This window comes from Macaca nemestrina, chromosome X, assembly GCF_043159975.1.
Source record: "Macaca nemestrina isolate mMacNem1 chromosome X, mMacNem.hap1, whole genome shotgun sequence".
Taxonomy (NCBI): Eukaryota; Metazoa; Chordata; class Mammalia; order Primates; family Cercopithecidae; genus Macaca; species Macaca nemestrina.
In genome coordinates this window covers 106,277,726-106,297,568 of record NC_092145.1, presented here as the reverse complement: position 1 = coordinate 106,297,568, position 19,843 = coordinate 106,277,726, and the positions used below count along the sequence as shown (strand labels likewise).

The window sequence follows — 19,843 nt, the reverse complement described above, 5'->3', positions numbered from 1 at the left end:
GCTGAGGTAGGAGAATTGCTTGAACCTGGGAAGTGGAAGCGGAGGTTGCAGTGAGCTGAAATCATCCCATTGCACTCCAACCTGGGTGACACAGTAAGACTCTGTCTCAAAAAAGAAAAAAAAAAGTTTGTATATAAGAAAAATAGGAAATGAAAAAATAAAACTATCTCTATTCACAGTTGACATGATCTTATATATAGAAAATCCAAAATAATCCACCAAAAGTTATTGGAGCTAATAAACAAACTCAGTAAAGTTGGAGGATACATCAACACATAAAAATCAGTTGTATTTTTATATACTAGCAATGAAGAATCCAAAACAGAAATTAAGAAAACAATTCCATTTCTAATAACAGTAAGAAAATACTTAGGAATATATTTAACCAAGGAGTGACAGTCTTATACACTGAAAACTACAAAACATTAATGAAAGAAATTCAAGAATACTGAAATAAATAGAAAGTTCATGAATAGGAAGACTTAATCTGTCAACAGTCCACAAAGTGACCTACAGATTCAATGCAATCCCTATCAAAACCCCAATGGCCTTTTTCACAGGAATAGAAAAGCTTATACTAAAATTTCTATGGAATCACAGGGGACCCTGAATAGCCAAAAAATATTTAAAAAGAACAAAATTGGAGGACTCGCATTTCCTGATTTCCAAATATACTATAAAACTACAGTAATCAAAACACTGTCCTTTTGCTACTGGCATAAGGATAGATATTGGGATTGACAAATAGAATTAAGAGTCCAGAAATAAATCCATACATCTATAGTCAATTGATATTTACAAGACTGCCAAGACCATTCAATGGGGGAAAGAATAGTTTCTTCACCAAATGGTGCTGAACAACTGGATATCCAAATGCAAAAGAATGAAGCTGGACCCTTGTCTCGTACATATACAAAAATTAACTCAACATATATCAAATACCTAATTATAAGAGCTAACAAAGCAATACAAGAAAAAGTAGATAATCAGACTTCAACAAAATAAAAAACTTTTGTGCATTAAAGGATACTATCAAGAGAGTGAAAAGACAACCCTACAGAATGGGAGAAAATATTCACAAATAAAATATTTAATAAAGACATAGCATCCAGAATATATAAAGATTTTTTTTTTTTTATTTTATAGAGATTGGGATCTCACTCTGTTGACCAGGCTGGTCTTCAGCTCCTGGCCTCAAGCGATCTTACTGCCTTGGCTTCCCTGTTTTGGGATTACAGGCTTGAGCCACCACGCCCAGCCACACATATAAAGAATTCTTACAATTCAACAACACAAACAACAAACCAATTAAAAAATAGGCAAAGGACTCAAATAGACATTTCTCCTAAGAAGATATACAGATGGCCAACAAGCACATGAAAAGATTCTCAACACCACTAGCTATTAAGCAAATGCAAATCAAGACCACAATAAGAATACCACTTTATACTCACCAAGATGGCTATGAACAAAAAATTGGAAAACAAGTGTTGGTAAGCATGTAGACAAATTGGAACCCTCACATTCTGCTGGTGGGAATGTAAAATGGTGTGGCTACTTTAGAAAAGAGTTTGGTGGTTCTTCAAAAAGTTAAATGTAGAATTACCATATGCCCCAGAGAACTGAAAACAGGAACTCATATGAATACTTTATATGAATGTTCGTAGCAGCACTATTCACAACAGCCAAAAGGTAGAAACAACCTAATGTCCATCAACCAATAAATGGATAAACAAAATGCAGTATAGCCATAAAATGGAATATGAACCTTGAAACATTATGCTAAGTGAAAGAAACCAGACACAAAGGCCATATACTGTATGGTTCCATTTATATGAAATATCTAGCATAAGCAAATCTATACTGACAGAAAGCAGATTTGTGGTTGCAAGGGGCAAGGGGGAAGGGAGAATGAATAATGACTGCTTAATGGGTATGAAGTTTCTTTTGTTGGGGTGATGAAAAAGTTCTGGAACTAGATAACGGTGATGGATACACAACCTTGTGAATATATTTAATGTCACTGGATCGAACACTGTAAAATAGTTAAAATTCTAAGAAATCACAAGACAAGTTTCCATATTTATAGAGCACAAAGAATATGAAATAAGATGAATAAACAATAAGGAGAATATACCAAAGGCATCCAGTAGCCCTTTAAGTAGGTACTATTATCTTGATTTTACAGATGAGGAAATTAAGGCTGGGTAAAGGGTGTAGATAATTTGCCTAGTATTACATAGTAAATGGCAAAGCAAGATTTTGAAACTGGTTTGTGGGGTTCAAAAGCTGTTTTCTTTCTAACGCTGTGTTTCAATAAGAATGTTTTCATTTTAAAAAATATCACAAGTAATACATTGTGAAAGGCAAACAAAAACTCAGGACCCTAATTCACTATGCCAAAAAGAAAAAAGTTAAGCTGAAATCTGAGTCATGCAAGAAACTGCATTTCATTTTGTTCCTAAGCAAACAGCTACAAATAAAAGGTTAAATATCTCCAGAGGTAGCTACCCTATGTTCACCTTATCTTATGTAAAGTGCTGATTTACTGAGCAAAATTGTGAGATGAATACATAATTGATTATTCTCCTACCTGCTCCTTTTCTCTTGCAACATGTGGATTACCATAACCTCCCTCTTTCCCCTCCAGCTTGCTTTTCCCCTTTAAATATTGAAGCCCTCAAAATCATCTTTGGAGAAAGGCACAGACTATAGACTGTATCTGTGATTCCATGTTTTCTCTCTTCTAGACATGTCCCTAACCTTGGCAAAATAAAATTCTAAATTGATTGAGATCTGCCTTAGATACTTTTTGGTTTATAACATGAATGACTGTTTTCTGTAAAAGATCTAAGCCATTAGATAAAACAAAAATCTCTGTAACAATCCTCCTTCCCAGTCCCCCCGGAAGACATCCACTAATATCAATTTATCTTTTCAGAACTTTTTTGTAAATTTATGTACATATATATGTGTGTGTGTGTGTGTGTGTTCCTTTTTAAAAATACAGGCCAGGTGTGGTGGCTTATACCTGTAATCCCACTGTTTTGTGAGACCAAGGCAGGAGCATCGCTTGAGGCCAGGAGTTCAAAACCAGCCTGGGCAACATTGCAAGCCCACGTCTCTACAAAAAGTTTAAAAATGAGCCAAGCATGGTAGCATGCACTTGTAGTCCCAGCTACTTGGCAGGCTGAGGCAAGGGGATCACCTAAACTCAGGAGGTTGAGGTTACAGTGCGCCACGATCATGCCACTGCACTCCAGCCTGGCTAACAGAGACCCTGTCTCAAAAACACACACACACATACACATACATACAAACACACACACAGACACACACACATACACACACCTCATCATACTGTCTGAATTATTCTGCATATATTTTTCCTGATGATTTTTCCTGGAGATATGTCCATGATAAAATAAAGATGATAAGAGCTAACATATATTTATAGGTCTACTTCATGCTTTTAAATTGCTTCATAGTATCAATGTCCCTCAATTTCTATTTATAAATATTTAAACTTGTTTGTGAATCCTTTCCTGTTACAAATAAACAAACAATGTTACACTGAACATTCTTATACATGTTCCTTTGTTCATATGTGCAAATGCTTCTCTCAGGTAGAATTTGACACTGACATAGCTCAGTCACAGGAATGTACACATTTCTAACTTTCACCGTGCTAAACTGCCCTCCAAGTAGGCTGTACTGATTTTATTCCTACCAACATAAAATGAAAATTACCGCACCTGGCCATCAATTTCTTTAATATTTGCTAGTCTAATTAGCAAAAACTATTTTTCTGTAAAGTTTTGCCTTTCTCTCATTACTAAGAAAGTTGAAAATCTTTTCACATGTTTAGCAGGCATTTATATTTCCACTTCTGTGAAATGCACGTTCACATGCTTTGGCTATTCTTCCACTGAGTTGTCTGATCTTTTCTCAACGATTTGTAAGCATTCTTTATATATTTTAGAGTTAATATTTTGTCAGTTTTCTGAGAAAAAAGCTTGGAAGAAAAATACATGCAAAAATAGGTTGCTATGAAAATGGAGCCAAGAATAAGAACGATTTAAAAAATCCAATTCATGACTGCCAAATGAAAAATTAACTGGATACAGCTGAATACCAAGAGAGTGATCTGAAATTTAAAAAGAAAAAAAAAAACTGAAGACATATCTGAGAACATAAGGTTTTAAAAAATGAAATTAAAAGTGAGAGCAAGCTGTTAAGAAACATGGGGAATAATCCAAGAGGCCATATATCTCCTACGATTTCCAAATGGAAATAAGCAAGACAATGAAGGGGAAGAAAAATAAGAAATGAAAATAAAGTTACTGGAGCTGAAAAAAGACACACATCTTCAAATTCAAAACATCCACAAAAGTGATATACAAAATGAATGGAAAAGCAATATACCAAGATAGAGTCTGATAATCAGAACTCTAAGATAGTTTCCTAAAAGCAACTAGACCTGTGCTAACTGAATACAGCAGCCACTAATCACATGTGGCTGTCTAAATTTAAATTAATTAAATCAAATTAAATTAAAAATTCAGGCCCTCAGTTGCACTAGCCACATTTCAAGTGCTCAATAGTCATATCTGGTTAGTGGTTACTGTATTGGATAGTGCAGATACAGAACATTTCCACATTGTAAAAAGTACTAGAGCATTGCAGTGGTCTAGAGTAAAAACACGTTACCTACAAATGAATGATAAACAACTGAAATCACTCTCATCAGCAAGGCTAATAAAAGACAATAAAACAATGTATTCTCAATTGAGAAGAAAAAATTCTGATCCTACCATCTGTACTTAGTCAATCAAGTGTGAAGCAATATAAAGACATTTTTAGACAGGCAAAAGAATACCAAATAGGATCTCCATGCAATATATTTGAAAATAGTACTCATAGAAGTATTTTAGGGGAAAAAAGGATTCCACAACACCAGAAACAGTGGCAGCTAAGTATGATCCAGATATAGCAACAGACACTTGAAACAAATAAAAGAATCCATTTGACCTTGACACTTGGGAGAGTCTCCTTCAAGCAACAAAGTTTAAATGACAGAAATAACAGTTCATTTCTTAAGATTCACATCACATTATGTGATATTTATTTATTATTTAAAATAATTTAAAAATTTAAAAGATATTTAAATTATATCAGTGGAATATTATGCAGTTGTTTCAAAAAGTTGAGTAAGATGGAACTATGTGTACTGACATGGATACCCATAAATGAAAAAAATGCAGAATAGCATATATGTAAATAAATATATGTATATAAATATTAACATGTATCTATATATCTATATAAAGATACAATATATCATATATAAAAAGTATATCTTTATAAATATTTGTATATTAATTAAAATCATGTCTGGAAAGATTTGTTAACAGCTGTGTCTATAGGTTTGGGGATGGGGTGGATTTTACTTGTACATAGTACATATATACTATGTACAAGTATATATTATTACTTATATAATAACAAAAATGACAAAAAGATAGTGATAAAGATTTAGAAAGATGTCCATGATCTACTGTAAAATGAAAAAATTAAGTTGCAGACCAGTATGTATACAGCACAGTATTTTTATGAATAAAATGTTATATGTATGTAAATAGATCTGTATAAGCTTAAGAAAAGTCAAGAAGGATAAGCACCGAATTATTAGTGGTTACTTCTGTAATTTGAAGGGGCAGAAAAGGAAAATTAAAGTTCCCACATTATATAACTCAAAAAATAAGTCAGGTCAGGCACAGTGTCTCACGCCTGTAATCCCAGCACTTTGGAGGCCAAGGCGGGTGGATCACGAGGTCAAGAGTTTGAGACCCGCCTGGCCAACATGGTGAAATCCCGTCTCTACTAATACAATTAGCCAGGCATGGTGGCACGTGTCTGTAATCCCAGCTACTCAGGAGGCTGAGGCAGGAGAATTGCTTGAACCCGGGAGGCAGACCGAGATCGTGCCACTGCACTCCAGCCTAGGAGACAGAGCAAGACTCCGTCTAGGGTTGGAAAAAAAAAAAAAAAAAAAAAAAAAAAGTCATGGTATTAATGATGATTTTACTTTCTTTTCTTTTTTTGTCAAATTAAATCCCCCCAAACATGATTAAATTAAAAACCGTAACTTTTTTTTTTTTTAAGAAGGAAACTGATAACAGGCATTTTAAGTGAAAATCTAAAAGTTCTTCCTACCCACTAAAAACAATCCATGAGTCAGTTTTCATTCTGTCATTAATACAAATATAGACACTGCTTGCAGGTTCTTAGCTAATTCACCAGAGGGCTCTCTTACCAAAGATAGTTTGTTATCTCTACTGAGAGGTTCTGAACACTGCAGCCTAAGTCATGGCCTTCTTAAATACCTGTGACCTCAGAATCTTGTGACATAGACCATTTCATTTCAAAGGACAGAATTTTAGAAGAGAAGGCATTTCTTTAAAACAATAAGGAATTGGTTAGAAAGAACGATACTTACATGTAAACACAATTCGCTGGGTACAGAAGTTATCACATTCAGGTCCCTTTTGAACACTGATATATTAGTGGGCTGACTTGCAGCCACATTAGACAGAAGCTTAGAGCCTGTCTGTTGGAAATTAGGGGATTGTACAGGGCTATCTTGAATTCCACAGTGACTGATGGCTATGACTTCTGTCACTGGACAGGAGAGGGTATCTTCAGCAGAGGAAGAAAATGGAGAGTCTATGCTTTGGGTATCCTTCTGACTCTCGGGATAGATGCTAGAGATGCTGTGCTCCTGATAGAGCAAGTTTCTTAATTTTTCATCCAGAGTTTTAATTCGGTTGTCTGCAAATTCCAGTTTTGGAGGTCTTTCTCCATCTGATTCCAGGACAGTAGTGGGTTGAAGGGTAGGTGGTTCAAGGCCAGGGGTCTGAGTGGGAATGACTGTCTTTGGAGAACTTGCTTCAGTGTTCACTGTAGTTTCTCCTTCTTGGGAAATACACTCTGCATCCATAGCTGGCTGCTGTACTGATAAGGTTTGAGGCTTTTGATCAAATGCCAGAGTTGTAAGAGAGTTACCAGCAGTCTGAGTTGATTCGCCAGGATGGGACATAAGTGCATCAGCCTGACTGGCAGTTTGGTGACATGGATACACAGGTATGAATATGCTTGCTTGTTTGGTGAGTCCCTCACATTCAGCTCGAACTGCATGAACTGAAGTAGTAGAGTAACTGCAACTATTAGTAACTGGTGCCATTATCTGCCTGTTATCTTCCACTTGATAAAGTATAGCTGGCTGCTTGGTTTCTACGCTAGCACATTCAGAAATCTTACCATCAACCACATCCTTGTGTTCTGATTTGGAGGTGAAAAGTGCACGGTGGCATGGATTATTTTCTATAGTGAGCAGTGTGTCCCGTGGTATCTCCTTATTACTTGTGTTTTTTGGACCTGGAACAATAATAAAGAATGGCTAAGCACGTACTGATAAGTACAAAGCATAGACTAGTGCCCTAAATCAAAAGGAACAGGAGGAGAAAGAGGCAAATGAGAACCTGTGTGAAAGTACTCTTGTAAATAAGACTCAAAACACACAGAATTCAACCTGGCAAGGAAAATAATATTTTCCTTTTTTCTCATAAATATTAAATAGGAAATGGCTTAAGTTGTATCCTAATATTAATGTCTTCAAAAAAGCTTATGAAAATTCTCATAAGCATAAAATTCCCATGGAAACCAGTTAAAGATATCATATGTATTTTGCATCCCATCCTTTGAGTCTGGACAAAGTGGCAGAGAAGAAAAGCTTACTAGGAAGTGGATATAGGCCAGGAACCGAAGACATGGAATGCTGAAGAGAAGGAGGAGACTGAGTCTCACGGTTTCTTATCGTCTGATTGATACAGAATCGCCACCGACCAACCGGGGATGACTGAGGAGCAGATTCATCTGCAGAAATAATTAGCAAAAAATAATATGCTAAGCGATTTTCAATTTATTTACCTTATTGACTGAAGAAGCCAGGTTAAATAAACAATTTGCCTTGTATCTCCATTTCTAATAGTACTAGAATATATGTAATTGATAAGACCAGCCCTCTCAATACTGACAAAAAGTCTGAAGTACTAAGCACACAATATCTTTAGAGAAGGATTTTAGATTCTACTGAAACAAATATTGCATCAATAGTAATTAGAAACAGGGTACTCTTTGAAAAAACTGACAGCACTTTTCCCATTAAAACCTGTATCTCCTATTCTGTATCCTAATTATGATAGTGCTTACATAAATCTATATATGTATTAAAATTTACAGAAGTGTACACCAAAAGAAAAAGGAGTCAGTTTTACTGTATGACATTTTAGAAAATAAAGTAAAATAAACCCCTACATCTTAACTGCTACTTTGTAAACGTACTCAAATAAGTAATTCTCTTTTAAACTTTACCCAACTTTGTTAGTCAGAAACCTACTCAGATCTTGGCTAACCAGAAAAATAAGATATAGGAGGACTCTGCATCATAACACAGTCAAACTAAATTTCAGGATAATGGTATCTGCTTCTATTACTCCCACACCACCTTTTGCTTCTTTATGTTCCTGTAATTTCTTCAGGGGTGCTCATTTGTCTATGGCTCTTATCCCCCTCCCAGACACTCTTTAATATACCTGAGAAGAATGGAAAGATAAAGTCATCAGAAAAGAAAACAGAAGACCCTAGTTTTCGTTTCTGGAGGTTTATCTGGCATCTGATTTACTAAAAGTTATCAGTGACCAGAGCAAGTAGAAGCACATCATTCATCATTAGTAGAATGAAATCAAGATATGAATGACTATTGAAACATGAGGCAAACTTAGAAAATGATGACTTTTGTTAAAAAGTTTCTATCCATCTCAAATCAGAAAAAAATAACTTACTACTTAAGTTTCAAACAGTTATGCCATTTAAGGTCATCAGTACTGTGACTGCTTTTCTGGTAACATTACCACCCAACAACTCAAAAATAAATCAATCAGATAAAGAACCAACACTTGAGGAAAAGTCAGGGGATGGATTATTACCTCTCGGCCTTTCAAGGTGTGAGAAAACCTATACTAATAAGTTACCAAATTAATTTATTGGCTAACATCTTTCCCAATGAAGGTGTGTTAAAAGTTTTCAAATGTCTTGCTTCAAAAACCAAATGGTAAATTTTACTAAATATACTTACTGCTGGTTTGAGTAGATGTAGAATTTATCTGTACTTGTTCAGATGACCCTGTCTGAATTAAAAATGAATAGATAAATTAAAATGTTCCTGATTCATATCTGAGAAGATCTGTTTGCTAAACAATTGTTCTCACCTGGCTACTGTTGGAGTCCACAGTAATAGAATCAACTCCAATGGCTCTTTCTGTGGCAGAGTGGACATGAAGGATCTCCTGGGCTTGACCTACAATAGCTCTCAATTCTTCTACAAACTTTTCTTTCTCACTTTCCAGCACAAAGTTATCTTCAACCTGCCCAAAAGTAAAAGTAAGTCTATTCATGAGAGTGAATGTAGTTTATTCAAAGTTATAATATTATATAAATAGTGACTACCACGTAAAGAAAGAAAATTGGGCCAGGCACAGTGGCTAATGCCTGTAATCCCACTTTGGGAGACCGAAGCGGGCAGATCACGTGAGGTCGGGAGTTCGAGACCAGCCTGACCAACATGGAGAAACCCTGTCTCTATTAAAAATACAAAATTAGCCAGGTACGGTGGCTCATGCCTGTAATTCCAGCACTTTGGGAGGCTGAGGCGGGTGGATCACCTGAAGTCAGGAGTTCGAGACCAGCCTGACCAACATGGTGAAACCCTGTTTCTACTAAAAATACAAAATTAACCGGGTGGGGTGGCGGGTGCCTGTAATCCCGGCTACTTGGGAGGCTGAGGCAGGATAATTGCTTGAGCCCAGGAGGCAGAGGTTACGGTGAGCTGACATCGCGCCATTGCACTACAGCCTGGGCAACAAGAGCAAAACTCAGTCTCAAAAAAAAAAAAAAAAAAGAAAAAAAAGAAAAAAAAAGAAAAAGAAAAAAAAAAGAAGAAAATTAAAATTAAGTATCTAAATCCAAGTATAACAATAGAATTCACAAAGACCAGCAACAAATGCCAAAGAATACATTAAATAATTCTATTTGAGACTACCAACATTTCTCAGATTGGCACTACCTACCAGAGAAGGAACCAGCATTTAAAAAAATATGTCATTCTATAAATTGGTTATTTGAAGAATATAACTGAGGCAATGTTTAAAACTAAGATGTCCAAACCCAAAAGCTTTTAAATCACAAACCACAAATGAAACATCTTCAAAGAAAATAAAGAATAGCTTGGAAGGCTGGGCACGGTGGCTCATGCCTATAATCCCAGCACTTTGGGAGGCCAAGATGGGCGGATCACGAGGTCAGGAGATCGAGACCATCTGGCTAACACGGTGAAACCCCGTCTCTACTAAAAAGAATACAAAACTAGCCGGGCGAGGTGGCGGGCACCTGTAGTCCCAGCTACTCGGGAGGCTGAGGCAGGAGAATGGCGTGAACCCGGGAGGCGGACCTTGCAGTGAGCCCAGATCACGCCACTGCACTCCAGCCTGGGCGACAGAGCGAGACTCCGTCTCAAAAAAAAAAAAAAAAAAAAAAAAAAACAAAAATTAGCCAGGTGTGGTGGCATGCGCCTGTAATCCCAGCTACTTGGGAGGCTGAGACAGGAGAATCGCTTGATCCCAGGAGGCGGAGGTTGCAGTGAGCCAATATCATGCCATTGCACTCCAGCCTGGGCAACAGAGGGAGACTCTGTCTCAAAAAAAAAAAAAAAAAAAAAAAAACCAAAAATAGCTCAGAAGACCACTAATTAGGTTAAACATTCCTGAAAAGAATGAAAGAAGAGACAGTTCAGAAAATATTATGTTAAACAAGAACAGAACTGATGAAATAATTGACTTTTAAAATGTTTAATTCTGCTTGGCTAGAAATGCATATACAAAGAAAGCTGGCAGAAACAAAAAGCATTATATGAACTCTTCCTGCCATTCTAGCCCTATCCCCATCACAAAAGGGGAAGATGCAAAAGTAACCTAGAAAATAATATAAAATAAATAAAATGAAGGGGGAAGAAATACTAACTTAAGCCTAAAAATTCAAAGAAAATATTAAAAACTAAATGAAACAATAACATACAAGATGTTAGATCAGTGGCTAACACATTAGAATTACAAGGGGAGGCCAACCTGGCTAATACTGTGAAACCCCGTCTCTACTAAAAATACAAAAAATTAGCTGGGTGTGGTGGCGGGCACCAGTAGTCCCAGCTACTTGGGAGGCTGAAGAAGGAGAATGGCGAACCTGGGAGGCGGAGCCTGCAGTGAGCCGAGATTGCACCACTGCATTCCAGACTGGGAAAGACAGTGAGACCCCATTTCAAAAAAAAAAAAAAAAAAAGAATTACAAGGGGAGGGATACCCCATTTACCTTTACATCATTCTTACACATTGTATACCTACATCAAAATATCTCATATACCTCATAAATATATAAACTTTCTATGTACCCACAAAAATTTAAAAAAAAACAGAAAAAAAAAAAGAATTACCTGGGAGTTTAGCTTTTTCAAAGCCTGTTATCAAAAATAAAGATAATGGGGGGGGTGGGGGCGGAGCAAGATGGCCAAACAGGATCAGCTCCAGTCTCCAGCTCCCAGCGCAAGCCACACAGAAGACAGGTGATTTCTGCATTATCAACTGAGGTACTAGGTTCATCTCACTGGGGAGTGCTGGACAGTCGGTGCTGGTCAGCTGTTGCAGCCCGACCAGCGAGAGCTGAAGCAGGGCGAGGCATCGCGTCACCTGGGAAGCGCAAGGGGGAAGGGAATCCCTTTTCCTAGCCAGGGGAACAGAGACACACAACACCTGGAAAATCGGGTAACTCCCACCCCAATACTGCGCTTTAAGCAAACGGGCACACCAGAAGATTATATCCTACGCCTGGCCGGGAGGGTCCCACGCCCACGGAACCTTCCTCATTGCTAGCCCAGCAGTCTGCGATCTAACCGCAAGGCAGCAGTGAGGCTGGGGGAGGGGCGCCCACCATTGCTGAAGCTTAAGTAGGTAAACAAAGCCCTGGGCAGATCGAACTGGGTGGAGCTCAAGGAGGCCTGCCAGTCTCTGTAGACTCCACCTCTGGAGACAGGGCACAGCTAAACAACAACAACAACAACAACAAAAAGCAGCAGAAACCTCTGCAGACGCAAGCAACTCTGTCTGACAGCTTTGAAGATAGCAGTGGATCTCCCAACACGGAGGTTGAGATCTGAGAATGGACAGACTGCCTGCTCAAGTGGGTCCCTGACCCCTGAAGTAGCCTAACTGGGAGACATCCTACACTAGGGGCAGACTGACACCCCACACCTCACATGGTGGAGTACACCCCTGAGAGGAAGCTTCCAAAGCAAGAATCAGACAGGTACACTCGCTGTTCAGCAGTATTCTATCTTCTGCAGCCTCTGCTGCTGACACCCAGGCAAACAGGGTCTGGAGTGGACCTCAAGCAATCTCCAACAGACCTACAGCTGAGAGTCCTAACTGTTAGAAGGAAAACTAACAAACAGGAAGGAAACCCACACCAAAACCCCATCAGTACATCACCATCATCAAAGACCAGAGGCAGATAAAACCACAAAGATGGGGAAAAAGCAGGGCAGAAAAGCTGGAAATTCAAAAAATAAGAGCGCATCTTCCCCCTCCAAAGGAACGCAGCTCATTGCCAGCAACGGATCAAAGCTGGACGCAGAATGACTTTGACGAGATGAGAGAAGAAGGCTTCAGTCCATCAAACTTCTCAGAGCTAAAGGAGGAATTACGTACCCAGCGCAAAGAAACTAAAAAGCTTGAAAAAAGAGTGGAAGAATTGATAACCAGAATAATTAATGCAGAGAAGGCCATAAATGAACGGGCAGAGACGAAAACCATGACACGAGAAATAAGTGACAAATGCACAAGCTTCAGTAACCGACTCGATCAACTGGAAGAAAGAGTATCAGCGATTGAGGATCAAATGAATGAAGTGAAGCGAGAAGAGAAACCTAAAGAAAAAAGAAGAAAAAGAAATGAACAAAGCCTGCAAGAAGTATGGGATTATGTAAAAAGACCAAATCTACGTCTGATTGGGGTGCCTGAAAGTGAGGGGGAAAATGGAACCAAGTTGGAAAACACTCTTCAGGATATCATCCAGGAGAACTTCCCCAACCTAGTAGGGCAGGCCAACATTCAAATCCAGGAAATACAGAGAATGCCAAAAAGATACTCCTCGAGAAGAGCAACTCCAAGACACATAATTGCCAGATTCACCAAAGTTGAAATGAAGGAAAAAATCTTAAGGGCAACCAGAGAGAAAGGTCAGGTTACCCACAAAGGGAAGCCCATCAGACTAACAGCAGATCTCTCGGCAGAAACTCTCCAAGCCAGAAGAGAGTGGGGGCCAATATTCAACATTCTTTTTTTTTTTTTTTTTTTTTTTGAGACGGAGTCTTGCTCTGTCACCCAGGCTGGAGTGCAGTGGCCGGATCTCAGCTCACTGCAAGCTCCGCCTCCCGGGTTTACGCCATTCTCCTGCCTCAGCCTCCCGAGTAGCTGGGACTACAGGCGCCCGCCACCTCGCCAGGCTAGTTTTTTGTATTTTTTAGTAGAGACGGGGTTTCACCGTGTTAGCCGGGATCGTCTCTCGATCTCCTGACCTCGTGATCCGCCCATCTCGGCCTCCCAAAGTGCTGGGATTACAGGCTTGAGCCACCGCGCCCGGCCTCAACATTCTTAAAGAAAAGAATTTTAAACCCAGAATTTCATATCCAGCCAAACTAAGTTTCATAAGTGAAGGAGAAATAAAATCCTTTACAGATAAGCAAATGCTTAGAGATTTTGTCACCACTAGGCCTGCCTTACAAGAGACCCTGAAGGAAGCACTAAACATGGAAAGGAACAACCAGTACCAGCCATTGCAAAAACATGCCAAAATGTAATGACCATCGAGGCTAGGAAGAAACTGCATCAACTAACGAGCAAAATAACCAGTTAATATCATAATGGCAGGATCAAGTTCACACATAACAATATTAACCTTAAATGTAAATGGGCTAAATGCTCCAATTAAAAGACACAGACTGGCAAACTGGATAAAGAGTCAAGACCCATCAGTCTGCTGTATTCAGGAGACCCATCTCACACGCAGAGACATACATAGGCTCAAAATAAAGGGATGGAGGAAGATCTACCAAGCAAATGGAGAACAAAAAAAAGCAGGGGTTGCAATACTAGTCTCTGATAAAACAGACTTTAAACTATCAAAGATCAAAAGAGACAAAGAAGGCCATTACATAATGGTAAAGGGATCAATTCAACAGGAAGAGCTAACTATCCTAAATATATATGCGCCCAATACAGGAGCACCCAGATTCATAAAGCAAGTCCTTAGAGACTTACAAAGAGACTTAGACTCCCATACAATACTAATGGGAGACTTCAACACCCCACTGTCAACATTAGACAGATCAACGAGACAGAAAGTTAACAAGGATATCCAGGAATTGAACTCATCTCTGCACCAAGCAGACCTAATAGACATCTACAGAACTCTCCACCACAATTCAACAGAATATACATTCTTCTCAGCACCACATCACACTTATTCCAAAATTGACCACATAATTGGAAGTAAAGCACTCCTCAGCAAATGTACAAGAACAGAAATTATAACAAACTGTCTCTCAGACCACAGTGCAATCAAACTAGAACTCAGGATTAAGAAACTCAATCAAAACCGCTCAACTACATGGAAACTGAATAACCTGCTCCTGAATGACTACTGGGTACACAACGAAATGAAGGCAGAAATAAAGATGTTCTTTGAAACCAACGAGAACAAAGATACAACATACCAGAATCTCTGGGACACATTTAAAGCAGTGTGTAGAGGGAAATTTATAGCACTAAATGCCCACAAGAGAAAGCTGGAAAGATCTAAAATTGACACTCTAACATCACAATTAAAAGAACTAGAGAAGCAAGAGCAAACACATTCAAAAGCTAGCAGAAGGCAAGAAATAACTAAGATCAGAGCAGAACTGAAGGAGATACACAAAAATCCCTCCAAAAAATCAATGAATCCAGGAGTTGGTTTTTTGAAAAGATCAACAAAATTGATAGACCACTAGCAAGACTAATAAAGAAGAAAAGAGAGAAGAATCAAATAGACGCAATAAAAAATGATAAAGGGGATATCACCACTGACCCCACAGAAATATAAACTACCATCAAGAGAATACTATAAACACCTCTACACAAATAAACTAGAAAATCTAGAAGAAATGGATAATTTCCTGGACACTTAAACTCTCCCAAGACTAAACCAGGAAGAAGCTGAATCCCTGAATAGACCAACAGCAGGCTCTGAAATTGAGGCAATAATTAATAACCTACCAACCAAAAAAAGTCCAGGACCAGATGGATTCACAGCTGAATTCTACCAGAGGTACAAGGAGGAGCTGGTACCATTCCTTCTGAAACTATTCCAATCAATAGAAAAAGAGGGAATCCTCCCTAACTCATTTTATGAGGCCAACATCATCCTGATACCAAAGCCTGGCAGAGACACAACACAAAAAGAGACTTTTAGACCAATATCCCTGATGAACATCGATGCAAAAATCCTCAACAAAATACTGGCAAACTGGATCCAGCAGCACATCAAAAAGCTTATCCACCATGATCAAGTGGGCTTCATCCCTGGGATGCAAGGCTGGTTCAACATACGCAAATCAATAAACGTAATCCAGCATATAAACAGAACCAAAGACAAGAACAACATGATTATCTCAATAGATGCAGAAAAGGCCTTTGACAAAATTTAACAGCCCTTCATGCTAAAAACTCTCAATAAATTCGGTATTGATGGAATGTATCTCAAAATCATAAGAACTATTTATGACAAACCCACAGCCAATATCATACTGAATGGGCAAAAACTGGAAAAATTCCCTTTGAAAACTGGCACAAGACAGGGATGCCCTCTCTCACCACTCCTATTCAACATAGTGTTGGAAGTTCTGGCTAGGGCAATCAGGCAAGAGAAAGAAATAAAGGGTATTCAGTTAGGAAAAGAAGAAGTCACATTGTCCCTGATTGCAGATGACATGATTGTATATTTAGAAAACCCCATTGTCTCAGCCCAAAATCTCCTTAAGCTGATAAGCAACTTCAGCAAAGTCTCAGGATACAAAATTAATGTGCAAAAATCACAAGCATTCTTATACACCAGTAACAGACAGAGAGCCAAATCATGAATGAACTTCCATTCACAATTGCTTCAAAGAGAAGAAAATACCTAGGAATCCAACTTACAAGGGATGTCAAGGACCTCTTCAAGGAGAACTACAAACCACTGCTCAGTGAAATAAAAGAGGACACAAACAAATGGAAGAACATACCATGCTCATGGATAGGAAGAATCAATATCATAAATATGGCCATACTGCCCAAAGTTATTTATAGATTCAATGCCACCCCCATCAAGCTACCAATGAGTTTCTTCACCGAATTGGAAAAAACTGCTTTAAAGTTCATATGGAACCAAAAAAGAGCCCGCATCTCCAAGACAATCCTATGTCAAAAGAACAAAGCTGGAGGCATCACGCTACCTGACTTCAAACTATACTACAAGGCTACAGTAACCAAAACAGCATGGTACTGGTACCAAAACAGAGATATAGACCAATGGAATAGAACAGAGTCCTCAGAAATAATACCACACATCTACAGCCATCTGATCTTTGATAAACCTGACAAAAACAAGAAATGGGGAAAGGATTCCCTATTTAATAAATGGTGCTGGGAAAATTGGCTAGCCATAAGTAGAAAGCTGAAACTGGATCCTTTCCTTACTCCTTATACGAAAATTAATTCAAGATGGATTAGAGACTTAAATGTTAGACCTAATACCATAAAAACCCTAGAAGAAAACCTAGGTAATACCATTCAGGACATAGGCATGGGCGAGGACTTCATGTCTAAAACACCAAAAGCAACGGCAACAAAAGCCAAAATTGACAAATGGGATCTAATTAAACTAAAGAGCTTCTGCACAGCAAAAGAAACTACCATCAAAGTGAACAGGCAACCTACAGAATGGGAGAAAATTTTTGCAATCTACTCATCAGACAAAGGGCTAATATCCAGAACCTACAAAGAACTCAAACAAATTTACAAGAAAAAAACAAACAACCCCATCAAAAAGTGGGCAAAGGATATGAACAGACATTTCTCAAAAGAGGACATTCATACAGCCAACAGACACATGAAAAAATGCTCATCATCACTGGCCATCAGAGAAATGCAAATCAAAACCACAATGAGATACCATCTCACACCAGTTAGAATGGCAATCATTAAAAAGTCAGGAAACAACAGGTGCTGGAGAGGATGTGGAGAAATAGGAACACTTTTACACTGTTGGTGGGATTGTAAACTAGTTCAACCATTATGGAAAACAGTATGGCGATTCCTCAAGGATCTAGAACTAGAAGTACCATATGACCCAGCCATCCCATTACTGGGTATATACCCAAAGGATTATAAATCATGCTGCTTTAAAGACACATGCACACGTATGTTTATTGCGGCACTATTCACAATAGCAAAGACTTGGAATCAACCCAAATGTCCATCAGTGACAGACTGGATTAAGAAAATGTGGCACATATACACCATGGAATACTATGCAGCCATAAAAAAGGATGAGTTTGTGTCCTTTGTAGGGACATGGATGCAGCTGGAAACCATCATTCTCAGCAAAGTATCAGAAGAACAGAAAACCAAACACCACATGTTTTCACTCATAGGTGGGAACTGAACAATGAGATCACTTGGACTCGGGAAGGGGAACATTACCCACCAGGGCCTATCATGGGGATGGGGGAGTGGGGAGGGACTGCATTGGGAGTTACACCTGATGTAAATGATGAGTTGATGGGTGCTGACGAGTTGATGGGTGCAGCACACCAACATGGCACAAGTATACATATGTAACAAACCTGCACATTATGCACATGTACCCTAGAACTTAAAGTATAATTAAAAAAAAAAAAGATAATAAAAGATAACTTTTTTTTGGGACAGGGTCTTGCTCTGCTGCCCAGGCTGGAATGCAGTGACATGATCATAGCTCACTACAGCCTCAATCCCCTGGGCTCAAGCAATCCTCCCCACTCAGCCTCCCAAAGTGCTGGGATTACAAGTGTGGCCACCACATCTGGCATTTTAAAATTTTTTGTAAAGACAAGGTCTCACTCACTACATTGCCTAGGCTGTTCTTGAACTCCTGGGCTCAAGTGATCCTCCTGCCTAGGCCTCCCAAAGTGCTGGGATTACAGGCATGAGCCACTGTGCCCAGCAAAAAATAAACTGAAAAAAAAAAAAAATTACCTGGGGAGCTTTACAAACTATTGATGCTTGGGCCTCACCTGCAAATATTCTGATTTAATCAAGGGACCAGGCAATACAATTGTTTTTAAAAAGCTTGTCAAGTGATTTTCACATGCACTCAGAGATAAGAACCATTTATCTATATTATCTCTAAATGAAACCTCCGCATATTTTCCAGATAAATATACTGAAACCGGAGGAGATGCAGTGATTTACACTTGATGATAACCCAATTTAGATCTGTACAAACTTTTAAAACTAATCGTACTCTTTAAAAAATGATGGCTCAAAATAAATGGAGACAGAATTATAGGGGAAAAAAGACAGAATGCTGAAGGGAAGATAATTTAGTCTTACTATACTTACCATATAGTCTGCAATATCCTCTGGCGCATCACCATCAACATCAAACTTGAAGGTGACCATCTTGTTGTTGTGTGTCTCCAGCTGACACTCTACCATGTTATCTCCAGAGGTTGATACCTGAGTACAAACATTTCACTGGTTTAAGAGTCAGTCACTGTCTTTTCTTTGCAAATTGTGCAGGGAACATCTACACTAGTTCACATACAATATATGTGGAAAATGGCTTAAATAGTTCAGAATCTAAAAAGACTATGTTTTCCCTTGGTGGAATACCATCTAAACAGCCATTCTATGACCAATCTAACAGGTTCAAGTTACTCAGTAAAAAATAAGTTATAAATGTGATCCTGTGGTAAAGAAAACAATACAACTTTTATAAGAAAGCAAAAAAAAGTTATAATAGTCACTAGAGCTATCTGCAATGCAAAGATTTAAATTTAATAATTCATTTCCAAAATTCTCTTAATCTATAAATTGACTAAGCAAAAGAAGAGGCACTGCGAATGGAAATGTAAACTGGATCAATCTTTATGGACAGCAATCTAGCAACATATATCTTGAAATTTTAACAATCTTCATATTTTGACCCATGAGTCCGACTCCTATGGATCTAATAAGGAAATAATCAGGGATAGATACAAAGATGTATGTTCAAGGATTTTGTTGCAAAGATATACAGACAGCCAAAAAGAGTAAAAGACAGCAAGTTAGAAAAAGGACAGACTGGGAAAAAGATGGAAAGAAAGAACATAAACCAAGAACATAGGGAATGATTAAGTTATTTCTCTGTATAAGCAGCTATTTAATATAGCCATTTAAAATGTCATGTTATCGAAAAATTAATGATACAGAAAAGCATACATGATATATTAGGTTTTTAAAAATACAGGATATAAAATTATATATAGGTTGAAGCAGTCAACTGAAATGTACATCATGTTGGTTAGAGATATGGGCTTTAAAGTCTGATTTAGGTTCAGATCTGACATTATCACTTG

General features: G+C 38.2%; 1 protein-coding gene across 6 annotated transcripts in view; it reads right to left on the bottom strand.

Annotated features, from left to right (window-relative positions):
- The window catches only part of LOC105493799 (WNK lysine deficient protein kinase 3), a 172,225-nt gene that overhangs the window by 49,777 nt on the left and 102,605 nt on the right, over positions 1-19,843 (bottom strand). For all 6 annotated transcript variants that reach the window (XM_071089345.1, XM_024796556.2, XM_071089343.1 and 3 more), the window contains exons 13-17: positions 18,846-18,962; positions 9,330-9,485; positions 9,197-9,248; positions 7,798-7,935; positions 6,500-7,437 (exon numbers count right to left, since the gene is read on the bottom strand). In XM_071089345.1, coding sequence (XP_070945446.1) covers positions 6,500-7,437; positions 7,798-7,935; positions 9,197-9,248; positions 9,330-9,485; positions 18,846-18,962 — 1,401 coding nt within the window. The remainder of the gene's footprint in view (positions 1-6,499; positions 7,438-7,797; positions 7,936-9,196; positions 9,249-9,329; positions 9,486-18,845; positions 18,963-19,843) is intronic.